The sequence below is a fragment of the Macrobrachium rosenbergii genome, chromosome 3 (genome assembly GCF_040412425.1).
Source record: "Macrobrachium rosenbergii isolate ZJJX-2024 chromosome 3, ASM4041242v1, whole genome shotgun sequence".
NCBI classification, from domain to species: Eukaryota; Metazoa; Arthropoda; class Malacostraca; order Decapoda; family Palaemonidae; genus Macrobrachium; species Macrobrachium rosenbergii.
In genome coordinates, this window is record NC_089743.1 from 46,526,157 (window position 1) to 46,551,459 (window position 25,303).

Genomic DNA, 25,303 nt, shown 5'->3' on the forward strand with positions numbered 1-25,303 from the left:
TCTTTCCTCATACTTCGAAGAGGAAAGAAGGACGGAGGAATGGAAGCAGACCTCCATTCTCTACCATGGGGAAGCTTCTGCAAGATGACAGGATACTGAGACAATTAGCTCTAGCTGAGCTGGCATTTCCTGAGTTGGGAGCACAGGAGAGGAAGCAGGATGGAAGTTTGATGAAAAGAATTGCCGAGACCTAAGAGAAATAGATACTTCTCCTGAAGGAATCCATTCCTAGGTTTCGGCAATGTCGCTGCCAGCTCCAGAGACTCAATAAGTATCATTTCATCCAGGCATCAGCAGTAGGAAAACTTCTTCCCAGTCGATGCTTCTTTCTCTCTTCCCTTTTTCCCTCCTCCCTTATGGAAAAGAGGGTGGAAAGAGACACAATTATGTGCACTCTCCTAGAAGGGAAGAACAGGGCTATGTGTTCCGCAATCTTCTTCCGAAACCTGGGACTTCTAGAAGTTGAGGGGGGCTGGCTTGAACTCAAGGTCGAGTCGGGATGACTAAGACCCCAAGGTCTTGACCATTGTCCAAAGGAAAAGGCAGTGCCCTGTTACGAACCTTGATTACCAAGGTATCTGGCAAATCTCTGAAAGAGAAAGGCAGAACCAAGTACAGGTTCATTTCCTAAGGGTCGAGCCAACTCAGGACTTACAAAACCGGAGATCCAAATTGGGACAAAGTCCTTCTTCTTAGCACCATAATTGCCCACAGAACTGCAGTCAGCAAGATCCTCCGAGGCAGGAAGAATTCGTGTTCTGTCAAGGCAGGGGAGAAGCTTGGTGTCTCGACCTGAATGAACTCCTTCTCCGAAGAAAAGAGTTCATCTGGTCGAGAACGCTCTCGGAAGCAAGGACTGCGGTGGCCACCGACACCCTCGGTCCCTCGGGAATTGCAAGGGTTATGAGTGATGATGATTATTCATTGGGGAAGTCACGGTCCTGTCCCAGGGATCCTTGCGCTGATGAATTGGTGCGAAGTTCTCTGAAAAACGAGGGCAATCACAACTTGAAGAGGAAGACCCTCGCTGCTTCCGAAGCATGAAACTCCTGTACCTCTCCCCTTGGAGGGGGCCTTGACAGATCCCATGAAACTGTCCTCGGCTAACTGGTTGTACTACGAGACAATTGGGGGACCGACACCCAAAGCACACCAGGAAGCCGAACTCCGAAGAGCTCTCTCTGTCCGTCTCACGCCTCTCCGAACAACCGAGAGGTAAAGAGAACAGGCGAGGAGGACGAGTACCCCTACCTGTCCTGCCAGTAAGATAAGCAGGAGAAGCAGACTGTGAGCGATAATCAACCGTAGGAGATTACTGCCACAAGGGGTAAGAAGAGCGCTTGTGCCGTGACAAAGCACTTTCCTATGAAGAGCAGAAAGTTCACTTGAACATAGCCGAGAACCTGAATCGGAAAAAACCGAGTAAGGCCAAGCCGAGCCGCACCGAACCGAGCCGATCACGCAAACACAATCCAGCTGGGTGGTATACAGTGGACTGGGAGGTATGCAGGGTGGGGCGAGCCAAGCCAGTCTCGCAAGCCGAGTCGAGCCGAGCCAGTCTTGTAAGCGTGACCAGGGGCCGAGCTAAGCCGAGCCAATCGCACGAACACAATCAGAACTGGACAGGGTGGAACTTGTCTGCCGTGAACTATTGCTAGTTTCCCGAACTCTAAACTCCTTCGAGGCTGAGGCCCCTCGAGAAGAAAGGTCAAAGGGGAATTCTGTGTCTGCTATCCTACATGCTCGAACCCTAAAATTCAAGACACAAGTATGAAACCCGGCCGAGCAACTGAAGCAGCTGGTGGGCAGTATCGAGACACCTGGCGTCTCGGCACCCAGACACCTGGGTGTCTCGGCACTTTCTCTCGTCAGGAGAGCGCTCATGATTCACAGAGTTCGAGCTACCCATGAGACTCCCAAAAATTGGGAGTGGCTGCTTTCAGTTTCCTAAGAGATCGAAAGAGCTAGGCACAGAACCAGTCTTAGACACAGACTTCCAAGACTGGACACGAGGGTGCGGCCTTGAGAGGCTGCGCTCTCGCAGCCCCTGAAACGCCAGACCCCACAGGAGAATGCGAATTGGTTCCCACCCTTGGGCGGGAAGAGCCAACGAGAGAAACTTGTCTCCTGGAAGAGAGTCAGTCCCTTAGAAGTCCTGCAGGACTCCCAAAGGGAATCTCTTCCCTGCTTTTTCTGGTGTTCGAACCGACAGGATCGAGACACCAGGCTGGGAACCCAACTGAGCACTGGCAAGCACTCGGGAAGTGCTTGTGGTGCTGACAGGATGAGCTGAGACGCCTGGGTGCCTCGGCCCTTTCTCTCACACTGCTCCTGAACTGGGCTGGGGAGAGTATTCTCCAGACCAGATCGGGATACTCGATATTCCATAGAATCTCGAGCACTTGGAGAGGCTCGCGAACGAGCCGCCGAAGCAGCCCCCGTCTTAAAGGCGGAACTTCTAGGACTGGGAACAGCATTGCAAACCGAGGTCTGTGCACCTGCGGCTCCTGAAACGCAAAACCCAGGTGTATGCAAATCAGTTTCCTAACTGGAAGGTCGGGAAGAGCCAATGAGAGACCCACTGCCTCCTTGGAAGGAGGCAGTCCCTAGACGTCCAAGGGCATCAAAGGGAAGAAACAGCCTTCCTCTCCTTTGGCCGATGGAGGTCTGTCCAATTCCCGCGACCCCCTTGGACCTCGGGAGAGGAAGGGAAGAGGCAGCAGAAGACGAAATGGAAGATAAGATAAAGAATACAGCAGCTACTTTCCACAGGGCGACTTCCTTCACCTTCACTCCGACATCCACAGGCTGGTGGACATAAAACATCGTAACCTCCAGGGCAGCTAGGCAGGAACACAACGGAAGCGGCCCAAGACACGACCACCAGGAGAAGCAGCAGGCATGATCAGGACAGCCAATGCAGGAGCTACGGAGCAGTTCGGAAGGCAGGAGCTACTGCAACGGTCAGGAATGTCACTTCCACAAGGCGACTTCCTTCACCTTCACGCCGACATCTTCTACAGGATGGAGGACATCGTAACCTCCAGGGTAGCTGGCAGGAACACAACGGAAGCAGCCCTGGGCAAGACCACCAGGAGAAGTAGCAGGCAAGATCAGGACAGCTGATGCAGGAGCTACGGAAGCGGTTCGGAAGGTAGGAGCTACTGCAACAGACAGGAACGTCACATGAAAGTCACCAGCAGCGACAGGAACAATCAAGACGGCTGCGGCAGGAGACCAGGAAGAGCCGCCCACAGCCGCCCACAGACTGTCGTTGAGTTAACAGGAACATAACACAGGGAACAGCAAGAGCAGATGAACCACAGATATGCCAGAGGCATTGCCACAGCATACATGAAGGCCAGCAACAACAGTGGTCGATCCCGATCGGCGGGAACACAGTCAAAATGATCCCGATGTGGAACTATATCATCCAACCAGGTACTGTGGTCGATCCCGAAGCAACACTAAATGAACGTTGGGACTGCTTCATGCGAGATATCCCCTGAGATATCCAGCCAACTACTGCTGTGTCTGTGATGCTAACTGTCAACCTGAAAGCAAAAGCAAAGATGATTAGTAAAGGGAGATTCCTCTCGCTACAAGGGGAACTGCCCTATGCAGCAAAAGGTACCCAAGAGGAGGTCACCTGACCGCCACCCACCCCCTGTGGTCTTCGCCCGACAAGTGAGTGAAGAGGGCGAAGGAGAGAGATCTCTACTGAAGGACAGAAGGAAGAACCTACGGGTAGAGAAAAGGACGGAGGGGAGGCCACCAAGGGCGCCGTGGAAGCGGAACTTACAGATGACACCCGCCACCTCCCACCTGCCCTGTAGTTCTATAAGCACAGACAGCGAAAACCACACTCAGCACAAGTAAGAAGGAAGTAATCATGCCCTTGTACACGGACGGCGGGAGCCCAAGAAGGGAAGCAAACTCTTACGTCCTGATCAATGTAGGGGAGCGAAGATATTACGTCTCAATCTAATACCTCCGATTGTGCAGGGGAATAACTTCAGTATCTAAATAAAGGGCTACTGTAAGAGAAGCATTACCACTCAGTTACGCTACTCTAAATACGCCCTTGGCCGTCAAACCCCAAGACACCGCAGGGGAACAACAAGGGGAATGATGCAAGGTTATCACAAATCGTGGGTTTGTATTAATAAATATCAAACACACATAATATATACAGAAAAATACATTAAGATCCCATCGGGATAATAAGAGCTTAACGACAGTCAGGCTGAGAGAACTGAAACCACGTCTGCAACGCATGACGGCCAACAGCAAACTGGAATGTTTACATCCAGGCAGGCGGGTATTCCCGCCTACCTGGCGGTAGTTACTGCCTAACCACCTTGCTCGAGAGTTTAACAGCCGTTTCCAGCCTATGCTGAAAGTAATTCCCAATGTAAAGGGCCGACGGTTTGTATATTATGTCGGAATATCCCTAAAACTTTAAAAAGGTCCTGACGAGAGGGTCAAGATCGAGTGAAGAAAACAATCTTGGCTGAGGAGAACGCAGCTTGACGCATAGCATCAACTAAACCGGAGAAGTCCCCTTGGGAGGAGGCAGAAACTCCCGTAGAAGTAGCCTCCCCAGTGGCATGCAGTAGAAATAGTACTTCTTCTTCAGGAGCTTAGAAGAAGGGAAGGCAAAGGTAGCTTTACCTTGCTCCCTCTTAGAGGCTAACCAATCATCCACCTCTCGAAGGACTTTCTTCGAAGAGGAGGAAAGAACTAACTTGGGGAGATGAGCAGAAACCACAGAGCGCTCCCCCATGAGGAAGGCAGACGCAGGCGAAGATGGAGAGGCAGGCTCAAAGAAGTTTGCCAAAAGAATTTCAGCAAACTGGAGTGAGCTGATGACGGAGTAGAATCATGCTCAGCTTCTTCCTCATCTGACGAAATTGGAGGCAAAGAAGGGTCCTTACCCTTGGAAGACCAAGACTTCTTCAAAAAGTCCATAAGATCCTCAAGCTGACAGAAAAGTGGGTCTAAGGAAGAGTCTTCCTAAGCAGACGAGCGTGGAAAAGGTGAGGTTGGTGCTGAGCGATCTGCAGCTGGTGCCGAGCACACAGAAGTTGGCTCCACGCAGGTTGAAGAAGTGGAGAGGGGTGCCAAAATGATCAACACGTGCCTGGCAGGAGACTGGTGCTTGTGAGCACGAGACTGAAGAGAAGAGGGTGATAAGCTCTTCTGAGGAAGATCAGAGTGCCTAGGCACAAAGCACTGGGTGCTCGAAGACCTCGGGAGACTTCGGGCTGTCCAGAGGCGAAACAGAGAAGCTGCAAAAAGGTTAAGGACTAACACCTGTCTCCTTATACCTCTTAACAGGAAGAGGAGAACTGTCTGCAACGGCAGAATTTCTTTTCAAAGGTCGAGAGGCAACAAATTGGCGCCGTTGGCGCTTCCTGTTGGGCAAAGAGTCACCTGAGTCTAAAGACAGATGATCAGCACTAACTGAGATGCCTTTCCAGTGGTGCTCTGCTGAAGCCTGGGAACTGACAACAGGCTCAGCGGAGGGGGGGACAACCTGTGGGCAAACCCCACCTACCTCCCGTGGACCTCCGGTATGTCTTCTCCCTGGTGCAGGGTAGCGGGACAGGGACCTTCGTCTAGGAGCGCTGGTGGGACAAGAAGCTACCTCCTCAACACGCATAACACTGTCACTTTGCACCGCACTACTAACACTGGGTACACTGGAAGACCTTTCCACAAAGGCTTTAAATGATACACCCAACTCCATGACCATGTTGGCTAAAAATTCAAATTTCTTGTCAAATCTAGGTTCAAGGCTGGCAATGGTGTCGAGATTGGAAGCATGGGAACCTGGTATATTCCTGCCAAGAAACACTTCATATCAGAGAAACACAAAGAATAGAGGTTAGGGTTTGCGTTACAATATAATCCAGTGGCTGATGATTTCTGTAAGAGTAAGGAGTATGAGGGAAAGAAGTAGGGGGGGGGGGCTGAGGATTTGGCGACAAAGCAGGGATCTGAGGAGAAGAAATAACACTATCTTCTATCACAGGAGGAGAAGGAACAAGAGCTAAACTAGCCTTATTCTTGGCTCTAAGGGCCACCTTCCTCTTTCTATCCCTATCTAATTTCGCTAAGTGTGGTTTCAAAGCCTTCCACTTAAGCTCGTCCCAATCCTGACATTCAGAACAAGTTGAATCTATATTGCAGTCCTGCCCCCGACATTTCACACATTTAGTATGAGAATCAAAAAGAGATCTTAACTAATCTAGTCCTACAACCTTCAGAACAGTACCAAACACTAGAAGAACTAGAGTCAGACATCCTAGCTAATTAGGATAAAGTTAACAGCACTAACAAAATGACTAAATAGCAGCAGAAAATTTTTGGTGCACACCAAAAAAGGCAAAATTTAAATACTTCACCAAAATACTGGACAAATTTCCAAAAAAATGATGACGACAACTGCACTAAACCACCGATGTTAGTTGGGAGCTGGCAGAAAACAAATTGAAGCTCTTTGCTGAGTTGTTCCTATCAATCCCAAAAGAAGGCGGGACCTTGTCACCTACACAAACGGTAGTAGCGCCACCTGCATAATTTGAATTCTTAGACTGCTGTGTAGAAAACTAGTAGCTATATAATTACTTGGTAAGTCCCTTATATAAAAATACTCATTAATAGAGAGAGGTTCATAACATCCTCAGGTACCTTAAAAAACAAAGTATTATGCCAATTCTAATAACCAATGCCAAATGCTGATTGATTTTAAGGGTTCTTTTTTAGACAAAGAACATTTGTACTTTATTAATGCATAGATTCAAAGGTACTGGTCATTATTGGGGTGGTGCTGACATCGCAGATATTTGACAAAATGTTACTTACTTGCTGGAAGAACTAATTTGGTAAGACATTTGCCAAAATTTGGTTACTATTTCCAGAAAAGGAAATGAAGAACTGGAAATGAATCCCTATCATGCAGAAATACACTTTTTCTGGGTCTGTTATCATTATTAATGACTGGGCTACCCAACTCAATATGGGGATTTGGGTTTTTATACATCTGTGGACCCTACAACCCCATGTACAATCACTCAAAAAAGTTTTGCAACATACTTCAAAAGTTTCGGACAACAGCTTACAATAGTGACATCTGGCGCTATTTGGCAACTCAGTTGTAAGCGCGTCAAACAACTGTACACTATAGTGGTGGGTCCGTGAAATTACCTGCAGTTTCCCTTGAACAGGGCTTTTTCTGATACTGCTTACTGTTGTCATAAGGATGTTACTATAATACTTCAGAGGTCATCGCTGTTCTTATATTTTAATATTTTCATCTCCAACTGCCATCACTATCGTTGTTTTATCACCTTCATATGTGTGAACTTTGTAGACATAGGCCTACGACTGTTTTAAGTTGAACTATTAGTCTTATTAACATCAACAAATACGACTTTTGCAAAGATATGCTTGCACATTATTATTAGTCAAATTTTTGAAAGACTAATCCTATGTACATTGTGAACTAGTGAAACTTAATATAGAATATAATGAACTAGACTAACAGATTTCACGTCTATTTTTGTAAAACACAGAGTATAGTCGCGCGCACACACACACACACATATATATATAATGCTGTTATCATGTGTAATTTCTCATTTCTTTCATTGCTACTTAGGCCTATCATTTTGATGCCTCTTATGAAGTTAACCGAATATACAACGCCTATTTTTGTATTTCTTATTATCTAAGTTTCTAAAGAATTAAAATTAGCAAGAAGTTCAACATTAATTTAGTTAATGCTAAATGCCAGCAGTGAAGAAGACTACCATGCTCATCAGTGGAGAATGTCTCCTCCTCTTCGCAAAAGATGATTCTTACAGAAATCATCGGCCACTGGATTATATTATAATGCAAACCCTAGCCTCTATTCTTTGTGTTTCGCTGATATGAAGTGTTTCTTGGCAGGAGTATGATGAAATAATATTTTGGTCTCATGTAGCCTGTTACGGATGGTTTGAGCAGCAACTTGAAGGGAAAGTGTAATGTTCTCTCTTTATGGCAACACCGGCTTGTCAGGGGAGTTAGGCGGAGTTCCTTCAGTGATCATCCGATGATGATCCTTAACAGTAGTGCAACAGTGGGGTCGTCCTCCACTTTTTACAATGAATTTATCATATTTCCTCGTTCTCTCTGTTGTTTTATTCCTCTATACATGGTTGTTTTATTTACGGTAAGCTGCCGAGCAATATCTACAGTAGAGACATTAGTCTTATGCAAGGTAATTATTATGGTGCGGCAGTCTGTTGCCCATCTTATCGGTGCAAGTGACGAGACAGTTTAGTTTAATTTTCCTGCCCGAATGTGGAGTCACACGATAACATACGACGTTACAAGATTTTTTTCTTTTTTGTTTTTGACAACAACAATGGTTGAATTCTTTCTTTATTTATATATAATTTCATTGATGATTATTCAATATTACTTTATTAGTCAATAAGGTTTTGTCTGGATTCGAAATACAGTTTCTTCTTTGACTCTTTTGCTCAATCATCTGAAGTGAAATTTTTCTAAATGTTTCGTCATTTTTCATAATATGAATTTTTCACTCGCCATTCTTTTTTATATTGTTAACCGTATGATTAATAACCAAAGTCGAATAAAAAAATTACATTTCCTTGTAAATATCAAAAGAACAAATTACTGTTAGGTGAACGAAAACTTCTGGAACATGTTGCAAAACATTTTTGAGTGACTGTACATACTCAAAATATTGAATGCTTCTGGTATGATGTAAACAAGAGGGTGAAATGACCTGGGACTTATCATTTCATACTGAATATTTAAAATTGTACCTGGCCCATTGTTCATTTTCAAAATTCTTGAAAATGAACAGCTTTCATTATCAATTAGTACAGGCAAATTGTCTTAACCCTGCACAATGCTCATTCTTCAAAGGTAAGAAGCTGTTCCTCTCTACCATACACTGAACTTGAATAATAATACAGTACCTGTAATAATGATGGCGGCAATGATGACCCCACTGCCCCGAGCATCTCTCTAAGTAGCGTAAGGTTAAACTGTATCACCCTTAAGGAAGGTGAGGTCATAGGTATAACTAAAAGGAGGGAGTAAGGGAGGCCAATTATGATCATATAAGACCTGGTGCACAAGGTTTAATTAAGCGTGGATGGTTCAGAGAATAACATTCTCCACTATCCAGTTAAGGGCAACCCTTCATTAGGTTACGCAAGGGAATGTTTGGTAAGAGTCCTTCCTTTATTTTCATATCTGATTTATGGTCTCCTTGTACAGGTTGGGGGGGGTGGGTTTCCAGGACTCGGGAAGGGGCAAAGCTCTCCCTATCAGGTAGGCCTAGCCTACGTGTCTTAGGTTTGGTTAGGTTAATGAATTCTAGGTTAGGAATAAAAGCTTGGTTGCAACGTTGTACATAACATAAGCTATTTCATTCCTCCCAAACCCAAAAACTGGTAGACCCATTACGCTTATTTTAACAATGGCCTAATACAACTCAATATTGTACTGAGTTTTCATAGTGTGCTTGAAAGACAAAGTCTCCTTGACATGCTTAGCCTAATTTGAAAATCGCCCCAAATTCTATTGCATACTTTCTGACACCGAGACAAATACCATCTTTCATCTACATTCTAATTTTCAGTATCAAGTAAGTTGCTTGGCCTAGCCTAATAGGTTAAGGACGGTGCCCATGGAAGTAGTGTTAATAGGCCTAACAAAAAAAATAATGTCACATTATGAAAAAACGCTTTTGAGAGACTGACTTCCCATACAATTTTATCAAATTATTCCTATGCTACTTTGGCCTATGACCAAGCTAGTCTAGGATACGTTACCTATACTAAGCGTAGGCCTATGCCAGAAGAAGCGATCCTATAGGCCTACGACAAGGCTTCGCTCCCTTACCAGTTACGTCAAAATATACTTACCAGAATCCTACAACAATTTCGATGGCAAAGAACTGCAGTGGTGTTGTATCACATGAAATTCAACTTAAATATGAACTGCCCTAACTTCACCACATCCTCTGTTTCTATTTTATTTTTCTAACAATAACAATAGACCATGATAGATCAGCTGCTACACACTATCTTACAAAAACTAAAAATGTGTCGTATTTTACTTATATCCTCAAATTAAAACGCCAAACTTATCAGTTAAAAACAAATGGATTATATTTAATTTTTATTATATCATAATTTATTTTACATATGATCATGATATTCTTAAAATAACATCTTATAACTAGGAAACAAAATTTTGTTTCAGGATCACTATTGAACGTTATCGTACAACACCGTAGATGATGTCCCGAAATCAAAATATATATATTGTTAATATAAATAATGTTCTCAACTACTTCAATTATCCTTATTCATTTTGGTTTAATTTGTTCTCGTGAAAACAATTCAGGGAAAATAAATTATAATTTTCGAAGGACTCCTGAAAATGCACGAAGGCATTATATAACAAGAGATTTTTCAATGACGTCATACGTCCCAATCCGAAATATGATTTCCGAAACTTTCCAATATTGATTTTTATATCATTTAGCATAAAAACAAATTCATTTAGAACAAGTATAAACGGCTAGCAGTTTGAACAGAAAGTTCCTACAGATCAGATGTCAGTTGTAAAAGAAAAAAAATTAATTGTGGAATTACAAAACTAGAAAAAAATTATGTATAATTACAAAGAGCATATCCTACAAACAAAAAAATTTTATGAAACAAAAAAATAAAGAAAATTATTTTAGATCAAAATAAAATAGCTTTACAGCCTCTCCTAAAATTATGAGCTTCAACAGCAGTGTCAAACCTGTTTTAGAGGATTGTGTGATACTAGGCAGTGGGGCTTCATACACTGTAGGAATATAAATCTGGGGGCCTGCAAAAGGTTTGATCTGCTCTAATCCCAAAGGAGCAGGCTCCAACAGTAATAGCAGACGTTTTCTATTAAACTGTAACTAGTAGATGATGCAGTATCTCCAGAAGAGTCTAAATCATAATTACCATTATGAACAAGAAAACACTTCGAGCCGTTTAGACCTCAAAAAGTTACAGACATCCAAACAGGAAAAAGATATTTCACCCTGATGGGATCCAGTCTTATCCATTTTGTGCTGATCCATTCTAAATTTCTATTAAGGGTAGCAGCAATTTCGTTTCAGACCAAATGATTGCAGCACATGCAGAAGTTGCTGCACATTGTACTATCTTATTTGCAAATTTATTGAGCAGTGGTTAACACCAATAATACACAAGGTACTAAACAGCACCTTGTAGCATACCAGATTTACCAAGTATAATGTCGCTAACACCACCACTATCAACACTGTACTTCTGGTTACTTACAAATTGTGAATGAGATCACATACAGTATCCAACACTGATGTTACACACTTTATATGTACTGTATAAATCTTTTGGTTAAACATGTCAAAGGCAGTCATTAAACCAGTCTGGACTTGAATTTCAAATGCAGTATTCTGCTTCCTATGAGCATCTGGCCGTCAAGAAGCAATTGACTAGATATCAAATAATTAAAAAATGCTCCATATAAATTTCTTGGTCACATAAGGGCATCAAAAGAATGGAATTGATGCAATCAGAACTTTTACAATTCTTTGGATTTGGCAGTGTTGCATCATACTAGCTATTTAAACAGCAGACTACTCAAACCATCAAACAATAATCAACAAAACTTGCACTAGTGACACTAAACCCCCTTCAGGGAATATTTCTGATGGACATGTTAGTTAGTTATAAATGATTTGTTTAACCAGACCTCTGAACTCTTTTAGGGTTCTTCTCGGGCTGGGATCTGATGGACATGGATGGGGTACTGGAATACTGTGGGAAATGACAGATGGGCCATTTTAGGAAAGTTGGGGGGAATACCACTTCAGAGCAGTGGCGGGGGTTATTTCAATTGGCAATTGAAGTGCCACAAGGTGAGGCTGATGTCTTGGGGCAGTGATTGCTGTGCCACCTCTGGAGAACTTTAATTGAAGCAATGCTTAAAAGGACAGCCCTGAAACCCTAGCCCTCATTCCCCTGAGGGGGAGGAGTTTAAAATAACTGCAGCTCTGCATGCTTTGTAGAGAAAAGGTACTGAGGTGATCATCCATGAGAGATATCATCACTTCTGACAGCCAGTTACTGTTGTCCTCATTACTAACACTATCCTCTCTTGCCCTGCACTGGAATTGGAACTGAAATATAAAATTTAGGCCAAAGGCCAAGCACTGGAACCTATGAGGTTATTCAGCACTGAAGGGGAAATTGACAGTAAGAAGGTTTGAAAGATGTAACAGAAGGAAGACCTCGCAGTTGCACTTTGCAACAATTGCTAGAGAGGGTGGAAAGTCAGATGGAAGAGAATATAAATGGAGATACAGTAAAAGGAATGAAAGTGATTGCAGCTAGGGGCTGAAGGGTTGCTGGAAAGACAGTTAAGTAATGCCTACAGTGTACCACATGAGGTACACTGGCAGTTAGTTGCACTAGTAGTATAGCTTAGTTTTACCAGACCACTGAATTAACAGCCTACAGTGTACCACATGAGGTACACTGGCAGCACTATCACCCACAGGGATCAGCAGGAAAACTCCGCCCATCCCCAGTTGCACTATGTAAACATTGTTAGAAGAGGGTGGAAAGTAAGGCAGAAGGAAAAGAATATGAACAGAGGTATAGTATAAGGAATGAAAGGGTTGCAGCTACGAGCCAAAAAGGGACGCTGTTAAGAACCTCAAGTGATACCTGCAGTGGACTGTGTGAGGTGCACTGACAGCACCACCCCCTATAGGAACCTGTATCTCACTGAGCTGGTAATGTTCCTCATATCTCACAAAGATCATGTGGAACATTTACAATAGAACACTATCAATGAAAAAGTGGAAAAAAACCATACAATAGTCTAACAGTAAGTGCTGGTACTACTAACTCAGCTTCATTATCCAACGTCCCACACTTCGCCAACTACACATGCCACAAGGTTCTTGTAATACCACAGGCCTACTGGATTTTAGGGAACACATCCAATCATTCCTTTCAACACTGGTCATCATCTCACTGTAAGCTAGCTGCAGTACCATCAAGCTTCAAGAGAGAGATTTATATTTATTTATTTTGTACTATATTTACAATAATTCTATATTTACATTTCTCTTTGAGGTCCCTTTGTTGATGCAGACACATCAGTACTTTTAGTACAGTTAGTGTTATGGTGGTTTCGTCAGTTCTGAACAAATACAGGCTTTGTCTTCAAATTCTCTATTTATGAAACAAAATGGCTTAACAACTTGTGCATTTACATTTAAATTTTTTAGGTATTATAAGTAAAACAGGTGATTTATAGTGCACTGGGTGTGCATAAGTTACATATGCATATGCTATTACACTATTATCTTAGACTCCAGGATATCAACTGATATGATTTTGGACAAACTGAGTACTGTAAAATGGAACCAAACCCCTACCTAGGTCACCACTGGGCTCACCTAAAATTGTTTTTAAAATACAAAAATGACAATTAGAGCAAGGTAAAGTATAAGTTAAAGTAGTTGAACAGTTATGAAGGAAGTAATCAAAAGAACCAAAGAAAAGTAAGAAAAAGCAATGTAACTGGAGCTAAAGGGATTCTACAAAGAACCTTCAGTACCAACTACATTATACTGTACCAGGCAAATCATATTAAATGATAGCCCTTTATGTGGATAACTACTTTATACTGCTTGATAACCTTCCATCCTCTGTCACTTAACAGCCTACTAAAACATTCCAACTGCTTTAATACTGCATAATTAATGCCAGCATTTCCAGTCCCTAAAGACTCCACCTTTTCAAGAGGATAAAAGATATAAATTCCAAAACTTAAAAAAATATATTCCAAGAGTACAAAATCAAGTGTATTTACATTGTTTCTTTAAAAAAATCAAAATTTATACAGTACATCATTTCGAAACTTGGATATAAAATATTTTCAAATTATTTTTATATATAATTCATTGTTATGCTATCTAATGCATTTCCAACCTTTCAAACCATAACTTATTACTATCACTCCTAGGATGAGGAACATCTACTAGCAAATCAAAACATAAATATTCCTTTTCAAAGAGGAAAATTAACAAACATAAAACCTGAACTTTTGTACCACAATATGTAATAATAATAAAAAATCTAACAGAGCAAAACATCTTAAAATCAGATTTGAATCTAGTTGCAATATTCATGATTAGCAGGAGCATGCATAACTTTGTACCTGAAATGCAAATACTGCAATGTAAAACCCAAGTTGCTTTTCATCAGAGTACCAAATGCCTGTCCATTTGAAAATATATGAAACTAATTCTTGTATCATTTTCTTTTTCTACAAAATAATTTTTGTACATACTGCTCTAATATCCTAAACACAGCATACAAAAACTTTCTCAAATACAGTATACTTATCCAATTCTCATTTCTTGAGAACACAAATTTCTTTGCTTTGGCACTCAGTTAACTTAATGTAATCTTTAAACACTCCAAATATACTAAAAAAAATTTTTCAAGAAATGCCACTCAAAATTCTATAGAAATAACTCTAAAATTAAAATACCGATGATGATTATAATTGTATCCTAATTCTTAAAAAACTTCCGTATCAATGAAATTTTAATTTTTATTACTGGCTAAAATCAGTGGGATGCTTATTCAAAATCTAAAACTAAGCTAGTAATGGACAGCAATGCAAATAAGTTCTGCACAGAAAATTATTGTTCATTAATAAATGACTGGAAATTACTAAGACACTGCACAAAAAAATTTTCTCCAAAATTAAAATATAAACTGAAATTGCTTTTCATTTTGTATAACATGAAGTCATAAGATGAAATATTAATAAAGTAATAAAATATAACAAAAGATAAACAAAAAATACATTGTATATCAAAGCTGATGGACATTTTACAAACAATATTCTGAGCACATTTCAACTGGAGAAAGTGCAACCACTTTTCATGGTATCTGAACTATTATAATTCAAGGGGAAGATATCCCCAATCTATTGGTTTCTTGCCTCCTTTCTTAAGCAGTTCATTACACTTAGAGAAATGCTTGCATCCTAAGAATCCACGATGTGCTGACAGTGGCGAGGGATGAGTTGAACAAAGTAGATGGTGCTTCTTCTGTTGAATAGAAAGTCTACATAAACTACTCCGTAATTACTTCAGTTTACAATAAAATTATTAAGCTGAGGGCCAAGAGTAATATATAAAGCTATGTTAGGTAAAGTATCCCACAAGACAACTAGTCTTACTAAAGGTCTTAAAAAAAGCCACTCAGTTTTACAGTACTGTACAGGTACAGTGGCTGACAAGCTGCACTGGAACTGATAGTGCTTACATTTACCCACACAATACATTCAAGAATCAGAATCAATAGTTAAGAAGCTTAGAAGGACTCAGTATTTTTTACATACAATTGCATGTTGAAAACTACATAATAGACTAAAAGCAATAACCAAACTCCAGACCTCATGAAGAAATAGTTGTAATTCATATTGCAGTTGCACATACCAAAATTACAAGTACTAATTATCTTTTATTTTTTGTGCTATCCAAATTATCACATACATTTCTAGAAAATGTCCCCGCTATTGTTGAGATAAATATAAAGTACTTCAAATCAATTTTTATATAATTACTGTACATATCATTTCTATCTATTAAAATTATTACAAATTATAAATTATTTAATTACAAATTATAAATTATTCAATGATATCCATATAGTATACACAATTAAATTACTCAACCTGCATTGTAAATTGAAACTATTATTCTAAAAAACTACTGTAGCTGGCTGTCCTTCAGCAGAAAAAACTGAAAACAACAGACTATGGAGTCTTGTATAATTGCTATCCATGCAAAGTAATTAATATGAAACTGCTATCCACCTAGGGCTCTTTACTAAGTGGCTTTATTTTGTGAGTGTGTGCTATACAGTACAGTTTACAGTATATACCATAATAGCTAGCAGGTAAGATGCAGTATAGAAAATTTTTTTTACAAGAATTACCCTGTGTATGAAGTGCCCATACTGTGATAGGGGGATAGGGGGCCAAGTGTAATACCATTAAACTACCAAAATGTTACAAAAATCTAATTCTTCAAAAAACAATATACAGTAATCTTTAAATACAAACCCTTTATTTATATTACCAATTTTATTTTTCACAATAGAGTATATCCCAGACAAAACTCTCCGGGGGAAAAACAATCGCCATCATAACTGTCAACAAGGTTAATATTCCCTGATCTTACACCTTTGACAGTAAGACCGCGGGGCAGGGAAGAGGGAAATTACAGTTCAGACACCACTCTACTTACAAACGAGTTACATTCTGGATGGCCGTTTGTATGTTGAATTGTTTGTGAGTTGGTTACCGTACTCTTCATGCCTATTCAAGTAAAGTATGATACAAAGTCAATACAGTACTGTACATTTTTTCTTCCTAAAACACAATGCACTACATACAGTATTGTATGCACAAAGCAGGCATGCAAAACAAAATTTGAACTTACAGGTGGCAAAGGGGAGTACTCTGAACACAATTTAAATTTGTGATCCTGTTTGTATCTGAATGTTTGTAAGCTGAATGTTCAAAATTAGGGTGGTGACTGTATATATAGTATTAGCAAAGGGTTTGCATAGAAAATTAAATTCTTTAGTAAATTTCTTTCAATTTTACTACAAAAATTTTACTTATACAGGCAGTCTCCGGTTTACAGGGGTTCCGTTCTGACCCCGCATCATAAGCTGAAAATTGTTGTAAACTGAAATAATCATCGAAAATCGTAAGAAAACCTTACTTTTAATCCTTTGAGTATCCTTTGGGTATCTTTAAAACGACGTAACCTGCATTTTTATTGAGTCTTTCATAAAAAACCCTCCAAAATTTTACCATTCTGCTGTTCTGGAGCAGAAAAAGACTTGGAATTTCACAGAACTACAGTGCTCCCCCATTTTTACGTGGGAATAGGTTCCAGAACCTACTGCGGAAATGCAAAATCTTTGGAAAAGCAAAAATATCCTCTAAAAATGCTTATGACAGCCTATCTTGAAAGTTCAAATACCAAATGTGTACTTAAAGTATCATCCTACATCATATATAGCTTAAATTATTATCCTATTACTACTGTATTAATCTTTGAAAATATATTATTAATATCATTTCAGTCATCTTAAACATTAGTACCCTTTTCCAGCCAGAGAGAGAGAGAGAGAGAGAGAGAGAGAGAGAGAGAGAGAGAGAGTGAGTTTACCTCTTCAATATCTCGAGGAATGTTAATCCACTTCTCTTTACTGCAACTGACAACAACAAAAATGTTTTTTTCTTTGTCTTCCAAAGATGTACTACTACCTTTACAATACATTTTTAAAACACTATGAACACAGAGAGAGAGAGAGAGAGAGAGAGAGAGAGAGAGAGAGAGAGAGAGAGAGAGAGAGAGAGAGAAGGGCTGAACCAAGTATCTACAGGCAGCTAACCGAAAATCGGTGATTTCAGCGATTTTCAGGGGTTATTGGCGCCTGCTAGGTATGTATCGGCACCGATAAGCAGAAATCGGCGATTTTCGTTGCTAGACAAGCCCCATAAAACCGGATCGCTGCTAACCGAGCCCGCCATTAACCGGGGACTGCCTGTATTTATACTCGTATATCTATCCACTTCTCATTCTACCCTTTGGCAAGAGAGAGAGAGAGAGAGGAAGGAAGGAAGGAAGGAAGGGAGAAACTGGTCTTCTACCCTTGGTCAGAAATGTCAAGTAATTTGACATATTTGACAGTTCCACCCTCCCCCATAGCTTCAAAGTTTTGGGAAAAAGACAGGGTGTGATATTTCTTTGTTTAAAAATTTAAATAATTTACTATAAAAATGCACAAATGTTGTAATTACAGTATATTATTATTATTTAATCTTATTATTATTTGAAAATTAACATTTATTATTAAGTAAATCATTTATTTATCAAACAAGCGTGGTAAGTCCTCACCATCTACCACAAATTTGTTCTCTCTCTTATCTCAGAGAGAGAGAGAGAGAGAGAGAGAGAGAGAGAGAGAGAGAGAGAGAGAGAGAGAGAGAAGAAAGAGAGAAAAAATACTACTTACCCTCCTTTTAGTGTATGCTAAGTCCTTGAGGTAAAAGCTTTGTGGTTGGTTAAAATCCCACCCTTCCTACCAATAGCATGTCGTCAAGGAGAGCGAGAGAGGGAAGAGGGGGTTGTTACAAGTTGTTATTGGCTACTTTCAGTCCTTCCGGCCAATAGCGTATCATCATGGAGAGAGGGGGTTGCTAAAAGTTCTGTTATTGGCTACTTCTAATCCCTCGAGCCCATATCATGTCGTCATGGAGCCTATGTCAAAGCAATAAAAAAATTGTAACACAACCGATGATAGAATTTTAGTATATTTTTATGTTTATACACAGTAATCTATATTTCTTTGAAGGATATATGCAGTACAAACAGAGAGAGAGAGATATGGGCGGTTGGCCTTACTTAAATCTCAAGAGTGGAATTCCTGTATTTGGGTTAAGTATACCTTAGTTTAACCAGACCACTGAGCTGATTAACAGCTCTCCAAGGGCTGGCCCGAAGGATTAGATTTATTTTACGTGACTAGGAACCAATTGGTTACCTAGCAATGGGACCTACAGCTTATTGTGGAATCCAAACCACATTATAGCGAGAAATGAATTTCTATCACTAGAAATAAATTCCTCTAATTCTTCATTGGCTGGTCGGAGAATCAAACGCAGGGCCAGCAGAGTGCTAGCTGAGAACGGTACCTACCCCTCCAATGAGGAACTTAAGGAATTATTTGGGGAGAGAGAGAGAGAGAGATATGGATGGTAGGCCTTACTTAAATCTCAAAAGTGAAATTATTTGTGAATTATTCGGAAAGAGAGCGAGAGAGAGAGGTTGAATTAAGTGATTACATCAGTCAGTAGTTTTGTGATTTCACAGGATTTTAATTTAAAATTTTATCGATCCTTTGCTGTGGTTACCTTAATATTTGAAAATTAATAAATCATTTTTTTATCATAAAAATGTACTTAGTCATGAAAATAAAATAAAATTCACTAATTAGTGAATACTGCTCCATGAAAAAATCCGCAAATGTGAATTTTCTTCCATCATATGCATTGGACTGAGAAATCCGAAATATTACCATTGAGAATCATAAGAAAACCTTACTTTTAATCCTTTGGGTGTCTTGAAAACAACGAATCCTGCATTTTTATTATTGAGTTTTTAAACCCTTCCAAATATTGACCATTCTGCCAGTTTGGATGCATATTTCTTCAGTTCAGATCGGCTTCATCTGAAATACCGTCAAAAATTGTGAAAAAACCTTACTTTTAATCCTTGGGTGTCTTGAAAACAACGAATCCTGCATTTTTACTGAGTTTTTCATGAAAAAAACCCTCCAAATACTGACCCCTCTGCTGTTTTGGATGCATATTTCTTCTGATCGGCGTCAGACTGGTGTCGTATGAAATACCATAAAAAATTGTAAGAAAACCTTACTTTTAATCCTTTGGGTATCTTGAAAACAATATACCCTGCATTTTTATTGAGTTTTTCAACAAAAAGCCTCCAAAATTTGACCATTCTGCCATTTTGGAACCATATTCCTTCCATCGGATCGGCGTTGTCAGTGTTGTAAACCTGGAACATGCATTGTAACCCAGGAAATAATTTTTGATGAATATGTTTGAAGAGCATCGTAAACTCGGAACCTCATAAGCCAAGCCCATCGTAACCTGGAGACTGTCTGTAGTCCTCAAATTTCAATTAGCACTGAGGTGAGCCAACAGTGTCTCAGGGACAATAAAGTAAGTTTGTAAAAGCAAGCCTTTGGAAAATTGATCCTCCTCCTCAGTGGTTCTGTATGAAACTGAAACTTAGGATGTCCTTGGCGTATTTCCAAACAGGTAGAATGTTAGCTAACCAAAAACAAAATTTACACTTCAACAGGCAATTAAGACTGAAATAAGGCTATGGTCTGAGTGAACAGCAAAAAATTCATATTTCAATTTTGATTCAGCAGCCTGAAATTATTTTCAGTAATAATTGGATAAATGCTTACCTGCAAAGATATACAGTTGTCATTTAAATAAAATAGGGTAGATGCTGGTCTAAAGAGAATTATGGTCTTATTAGAGAGAGAGAGAGAGAGAGAGAGAGAGAGAGAGAGAGAGAGAGAGAGAGAGAGAGAGAGAGAGAGAGAGAGAGAGAGAGAGAGAATTTACCTTGTCAACAACAGCTGCTTTCTTCTGAGCGTAAGATCCCCACAGCAAAAACACTACACCAAAGTTGCGCTTCGAAATTTCCATGATAACAGCATCAGTGAATTTCTCCCATCCCTGATCTTTGTGGGAATTAGCCTGATGGGCAGTGACAGTTAGGCATGCATTGAGAAGTAAAACACCTGCAAAAAAAAAAAAAAAAAAAAAAGATCAAAATGAAAAACCGATTTCAGTAAAAAAAAGTATTACGCCAACCAAAGCCACAATAAGCAACCTGTACAGCAAGCTTCTCGAAGCATGAAAATTTCAGCATAGAGCAAACATTTACAGCTTATGAAAATGAACCAATATAAAGCCTACTGTGATATTCTTCCAGAACCTTTATATATACCAAATTCAAAACTACTATACTTAACAAAATGAAGCGAGGTGAAGAATGTCATTAAGTTCAATGGCAGGTAAAGAAAAATGATGTTCTTCAGTACCAAATATGAATTTACCTAACCTGTAACTATTCTTGACTGGTAAGAATGCAAGATATGACCTTGAAAATCCTCCATCCACAGCTGATGTTGCTTCACCACAAACCTATCACTTACAGTATGGTCCAATTCCACAGCTTGGGAAATCCCATACATGAAAATCTTTTTTTTACATTCAAAAAAAGGAGCAACAACCTGAGTCCCCTGCAGTTATATGCTCTCTGTTTGTAGCTTGCTGAGATCTAAGACTTTTCTACCTAGTTTTCTACTAGGATTGCCTTCTTTCATTATTATTTCTTTAAATCTTTGGTATTTCATCCGTCTCCCTAATTTGCTCTTAGGGCACTGATAAACATTCCTCAGGTTTATGCTTCCCTTTTCAATTGCCAGGGATTTTTGTTAGCCGGTTGGAGAATATTTGTCAAGGAATTTCTTTTGTAAGTACTTTTTTCTTTCTTTTGAAGAGGACTGTGCTATTCTTCATTGTGTTATCACAAACAAGACAGTTTTATAATATGACTATTTGATACCTCTAGTCTTCATTTCAGTGCTGCAAGCTGTTTGTTAAGTTAGCATTACTTCAGTGAGCACTAATTTTGCTTCTACATAAATTTTATAAAGTTAGCCTTAAGGATTACTCCTTCCACTTACTTAATGTGTTCAAGAATCAAACAGCTGTTTTAGGTTTGCTAACTGTCAAAGTTGTTTTAATCCAGCCACTGGGGGGGGGGACAAGCCAGTCCAACTCAGTGCCAGTCCCAAGCCTGGAGAAATGGGGAGGGTAGGCATCAGGAAGGGTAGCCAGCCATAAAATCCAGCCAAAACCAAATATGACAATGGACTTTTATCAGAAATTGGATAGTGCTAGGGTGTCCCCCGTAGATGATGCACAGGAGTCTCGCCTGCCCCGTGATAAATGGGTAGTGGGTAACCCCACTTGAAGAAGCAAGCCCAAAGAAGAAGAGTGAGGAGAAGGAAGAGGGTGGTAGCTATGAGGGCTGGAACTTTGAGCATGGGGATGATGACTGGAAGATCTGAGGTAGCAGATCTGATGGAGAGAAGAAGGATAAGCTTTTTTTGTGTGCAGGAGACTAGATGGAGGAGAGATAAAGCTAGAGAGCTGGGATGTGGATATAAATTGCTTTACAGTGGAATAAATAAGGAATGTAGAAATGGAATGGGAATAATTCTACCAAAAAGCCTAAAAGACAGCATAATAAGCGTGAAGAGGACAAGTGACAGAGCAATGGTTGATAAACTTTGCCTAGATGGGAAAATAGTCTACATCGTGAGTGCTTATGCCCCTCAAGCAGGATGTGATGAAGTTGAGAAAGTGGCAATTTGGGAGGAAATGGACCGAGAGTTGAGTGAAATACCAGCAGAAGAGAGATTAATTATTGGCGGTGACATCAATGGACATGTAGGAAGGAACAGAGAGAGTATTGAGAGGGTGCATGGTGGCTGGGGGGTTGGGGAGACAAATGACAAGGGAGAGAAAGTTGTAGACCACTCAGTGTCATTTGATTTGGCTATTGTCAACACCTGGTTTGAAAAGAAAGTAAATCAGTACATTACATACAGGAGTGGAGCTAGAGAAAGTCAAATTGACTTCCTCATGTGCAGAAGATTAGATCTGAGTGAGGTGAGAAATTATAAAGTTTTAAATGGAGAGTGTGTGGCAGCACAGTACAGGGTGGTGGTAATGGATTTTGAAATAAGGAACACAGTAAAAGGTAGGGCTGCATGTGTCCCACCAAAAATCAAGTGGTGGAAGCTGACACAACAGGAGGAAGCAAAGCAGGAATTTAAGGATAAGAGTGTTGAGGGAAGTTAGACTGCTAGAGGGAGTGCAAGAATGGTGGAATCACAACAGTAAACTGACAAAGAGAGTGAGTGGAGAGGTGTTGGGAAAGACATCTGGAAAAAGAACCTCCTGATGATAAGGAAACCTGGTAGTGGAATGATGAAGTGAAAGCCAAAAAAAAGGATGCAAAAAAGATCTGGGAAAAGTATGGACAGTAAGAGGATAAGAAGAGGTACAAAAGACATAAGAAACAAGAAAAGAAGGCGTTTGCACAAGAAAAGGCAAGAGTATTAGACGAAGTACGAAAAGCTGGAAAAACCTGAGGGGAGAGAAAAATTTACAGAATTGCAAAGTTGAGGGACAAGAACACCAAAGACTACTCCCATATAAAACAGGTTGAGGATGGAAATGAAGTGGTTTTATGCAACGAGGATAAGATAATGAAGAGGTGGAAAGAATATTATGAACACCTTTTAAATGAAGAAAATCCTAGAAAACTCTCGGAAGATGGATTCCAGAACCTTGGTATGACACATACTATTAGCAGGAAGGAAGTAAACAAGGCACTAAAGAAGATGAAAAATGGTAAAGCAATAGGACCACATGGAATTCCTGCAAAGTGTGAAAGAGCCTGGGAGAAGAAGAAATAGACATGATGTAGGACCTAGCAAAGAAAATATAGTCAAGAAAAGATACCTGAAAAACGGAGAGAAAAATTTATTGTGCCTATCTATAAAGAGAAGGAACACCAGAGAAGTATGTGAGGTTGGTCCAAGATATGTATGAAGGAGCAAAAATGCAGGTTAGAAGCAGTGTTGGGTTAACTGAATGGATACCAGTAGGAGTTGGTTTACATCAGGGACCTGCTTAAAGTCCATATCCAGAATTGTGCAAGCTACCGAGGAATAAAGCTAATGTCTTACACCATGAAAATCTGGGAAAGAATAATGGATCAAAGAATTAGGGAAGAAACATCTGAAGGTGATGAACTATCTGGTTTCATGCCAGGAAGAGGAATGACAGATGCAGTGTTTGCCCCCCAACAGTTGATGGAAAAACACCAGGAAAAGCAGAAAGGACTGCACATAGTATTCATAGATCTGGAAAAGGCATATGATAGAGTTCCATGCCAAGAGGTTTGGAAGTGTATGCGAGTAAAGGGAACACCAGAGAAGTATGTGAGGTTGGTCCAAGATATGTATGAAGGAGCAAAAATGCAGGTTAGAAGCAGTGTTGGGTTAACTGAATGGATACCAGTAGGAGTTGGTTTACATCAGGGACCTGCTTTAAGTCCATATCTTTTTGACCTGATTATGGATGTGCTGTCTCAAGGAATAAGAGATCAATCCCCCTGGTGCATGCTGTTCTGCCGATGACATCGTGTCATGCAGCACCACCAGAGGGGTAGTGCAGTCAAAACTAGAGCAATGGAGAAAGGCACTGGAAGACAGAGTATTAAAGATCAGTCGAAAGAAGACCGAATACCTAAGGTTTAATGAGGATCAAGACTCCAAGATTAGTATGGAAGGGACAAGGTTGAACTGAGTAGAGAAATTTATGTATCTTGGTTCAACAGTAGCTGGTGGTGGAAATTTTGATGTAGAAATAACAAACAATGCAGGCTGGATGGAAAAATTGAAGAAAGATGTCAGGTGTCTTGTGTGACCACAGAATCAACATAACCTTAAAGGAAGAGTGTATAAGACAGTAGTGAGACCAGCTTTGATATATGGAGCAGAAACATGGCCAGTAAAGAGAGTGCAAGAGAAGACATTGGATGCGGTAGATGAAAATCCTTAGGTGGATGTGTGGAGTAACAAAAATGGACAGGATCAAGAATGAAAGAATATGAGGAACTACTAAAGTTGCAGAACTGTCAAAGAAGGCCCAGGAAAGAAGACTGCAGTGGTATGGCCATGTGGTGAGAAGGGATGAGACATATGTAGGGAGGGGAGCGATACAGATGGAGGTGCCTGGTGGGAGAGCGAGAGGAAGACTGAAGTGAAGGTGGATGGATGTAGTTAAAGATGATCTGAGAGGCAAACAATTGTCAGAGGACAATGCGTTTGACTGAATCAGGTGGAGAAAAGCTGTCAAAAACATCAACCCCACATAGAAGTGGAAAAAGATGCAGAGAAAGAACACTGTCAAAGTTGTTTTGTTTTGTAAGTTCTATTTCCAGTTCGTGTTGCTTGTGCATTGAATACCAACATTTTTTGTCCCTTTATCTATTTACCTTGTTTATTTTTGGTATTTTCCCCTACCTCAAGTATTTTATTTTTAATCTGCATCCATTTTCACTCCTCAATTTACAATCAGCAGTTTTCTTGTAAACTGAGGAATACTCTATGTTTCTGTTTATTTGTAACTTTTTTTGTTTGTTTGTTGCTTTTTCTGTTGAAGATGCCTAGACACAGATGTTCTGGACAGTTTAGCAAGTCCTACCACATTTTGATCTAAACATGACAGGGATCCATATCTCTTACGTAGCTCTTGCTGGGGGTAAGGCTTCTTTCCCAAAATCATCTCCACTTGTAGTGACTGGCCAACAAAGCAGTGGAACTACTAGTTTGAAGTGTTCCTATCAAAAACCCACAAATGCTTCTTAAGAGTTCAGCGTTTCCTCTTCTTAGGAGTTTTTATTAGCAGCTCCTGACCTTCAGGAATTTTTCCTGTGCACCTGCTCAAC

General features: G+C 40.2%; 2 protein-coding genes across 3 annotated transcripts in view; both read right to left on the reverse strand.

Annotated features, from left to right (window-relative positions):
- The window catches only part of cyc (basic helix-loop-helix ARNT-like protein cyc), a 119,898-nt gene extending 109,763 nt beyond the window's left edge, over window positions 1-10,135 (reverse strand). The window contains exon 1 of one of the 2 annotated variants that reach the window (XM_067131822.1): window positions 9,954-10,135. The gene's annotated coding sequence lies outside the window, so the exon portion shown is untranslated. The remainder of the gene's footprint in view (window positions 1-9,953) is intronic. The other variant, XM_067131815.1, reaches the window with a different exon arrangement.
- A 3,761-nt stretch (window positions 10,136-13,896) lies between these two features.
- The window catches only part of LOC136851122 (uracil-DNA glycosylase-like), a 190,614-nt gene continuing 179,207 nt past the window's right edge, over window positions 13,897-25,303 (reverse strand). The window contains exons 9-10 of the mRNA XM_067125093.1: window positions 20,332-20,510; window positions 13,897-15,196 (exon numbers count right to left, since the gene is read on the reverse strand). Of these exons, the coding sequence (XP_066981194.1) occupies window positions 15,044-15,196; window positions 20,332-20,510 (332 nt within the window). The 3' untranslated portion in view covers window positions 13,897-15,043. The remainder of the gene's footprint in view (window positions 15,197-20,331; window positions 20,511-25,303) is intronic.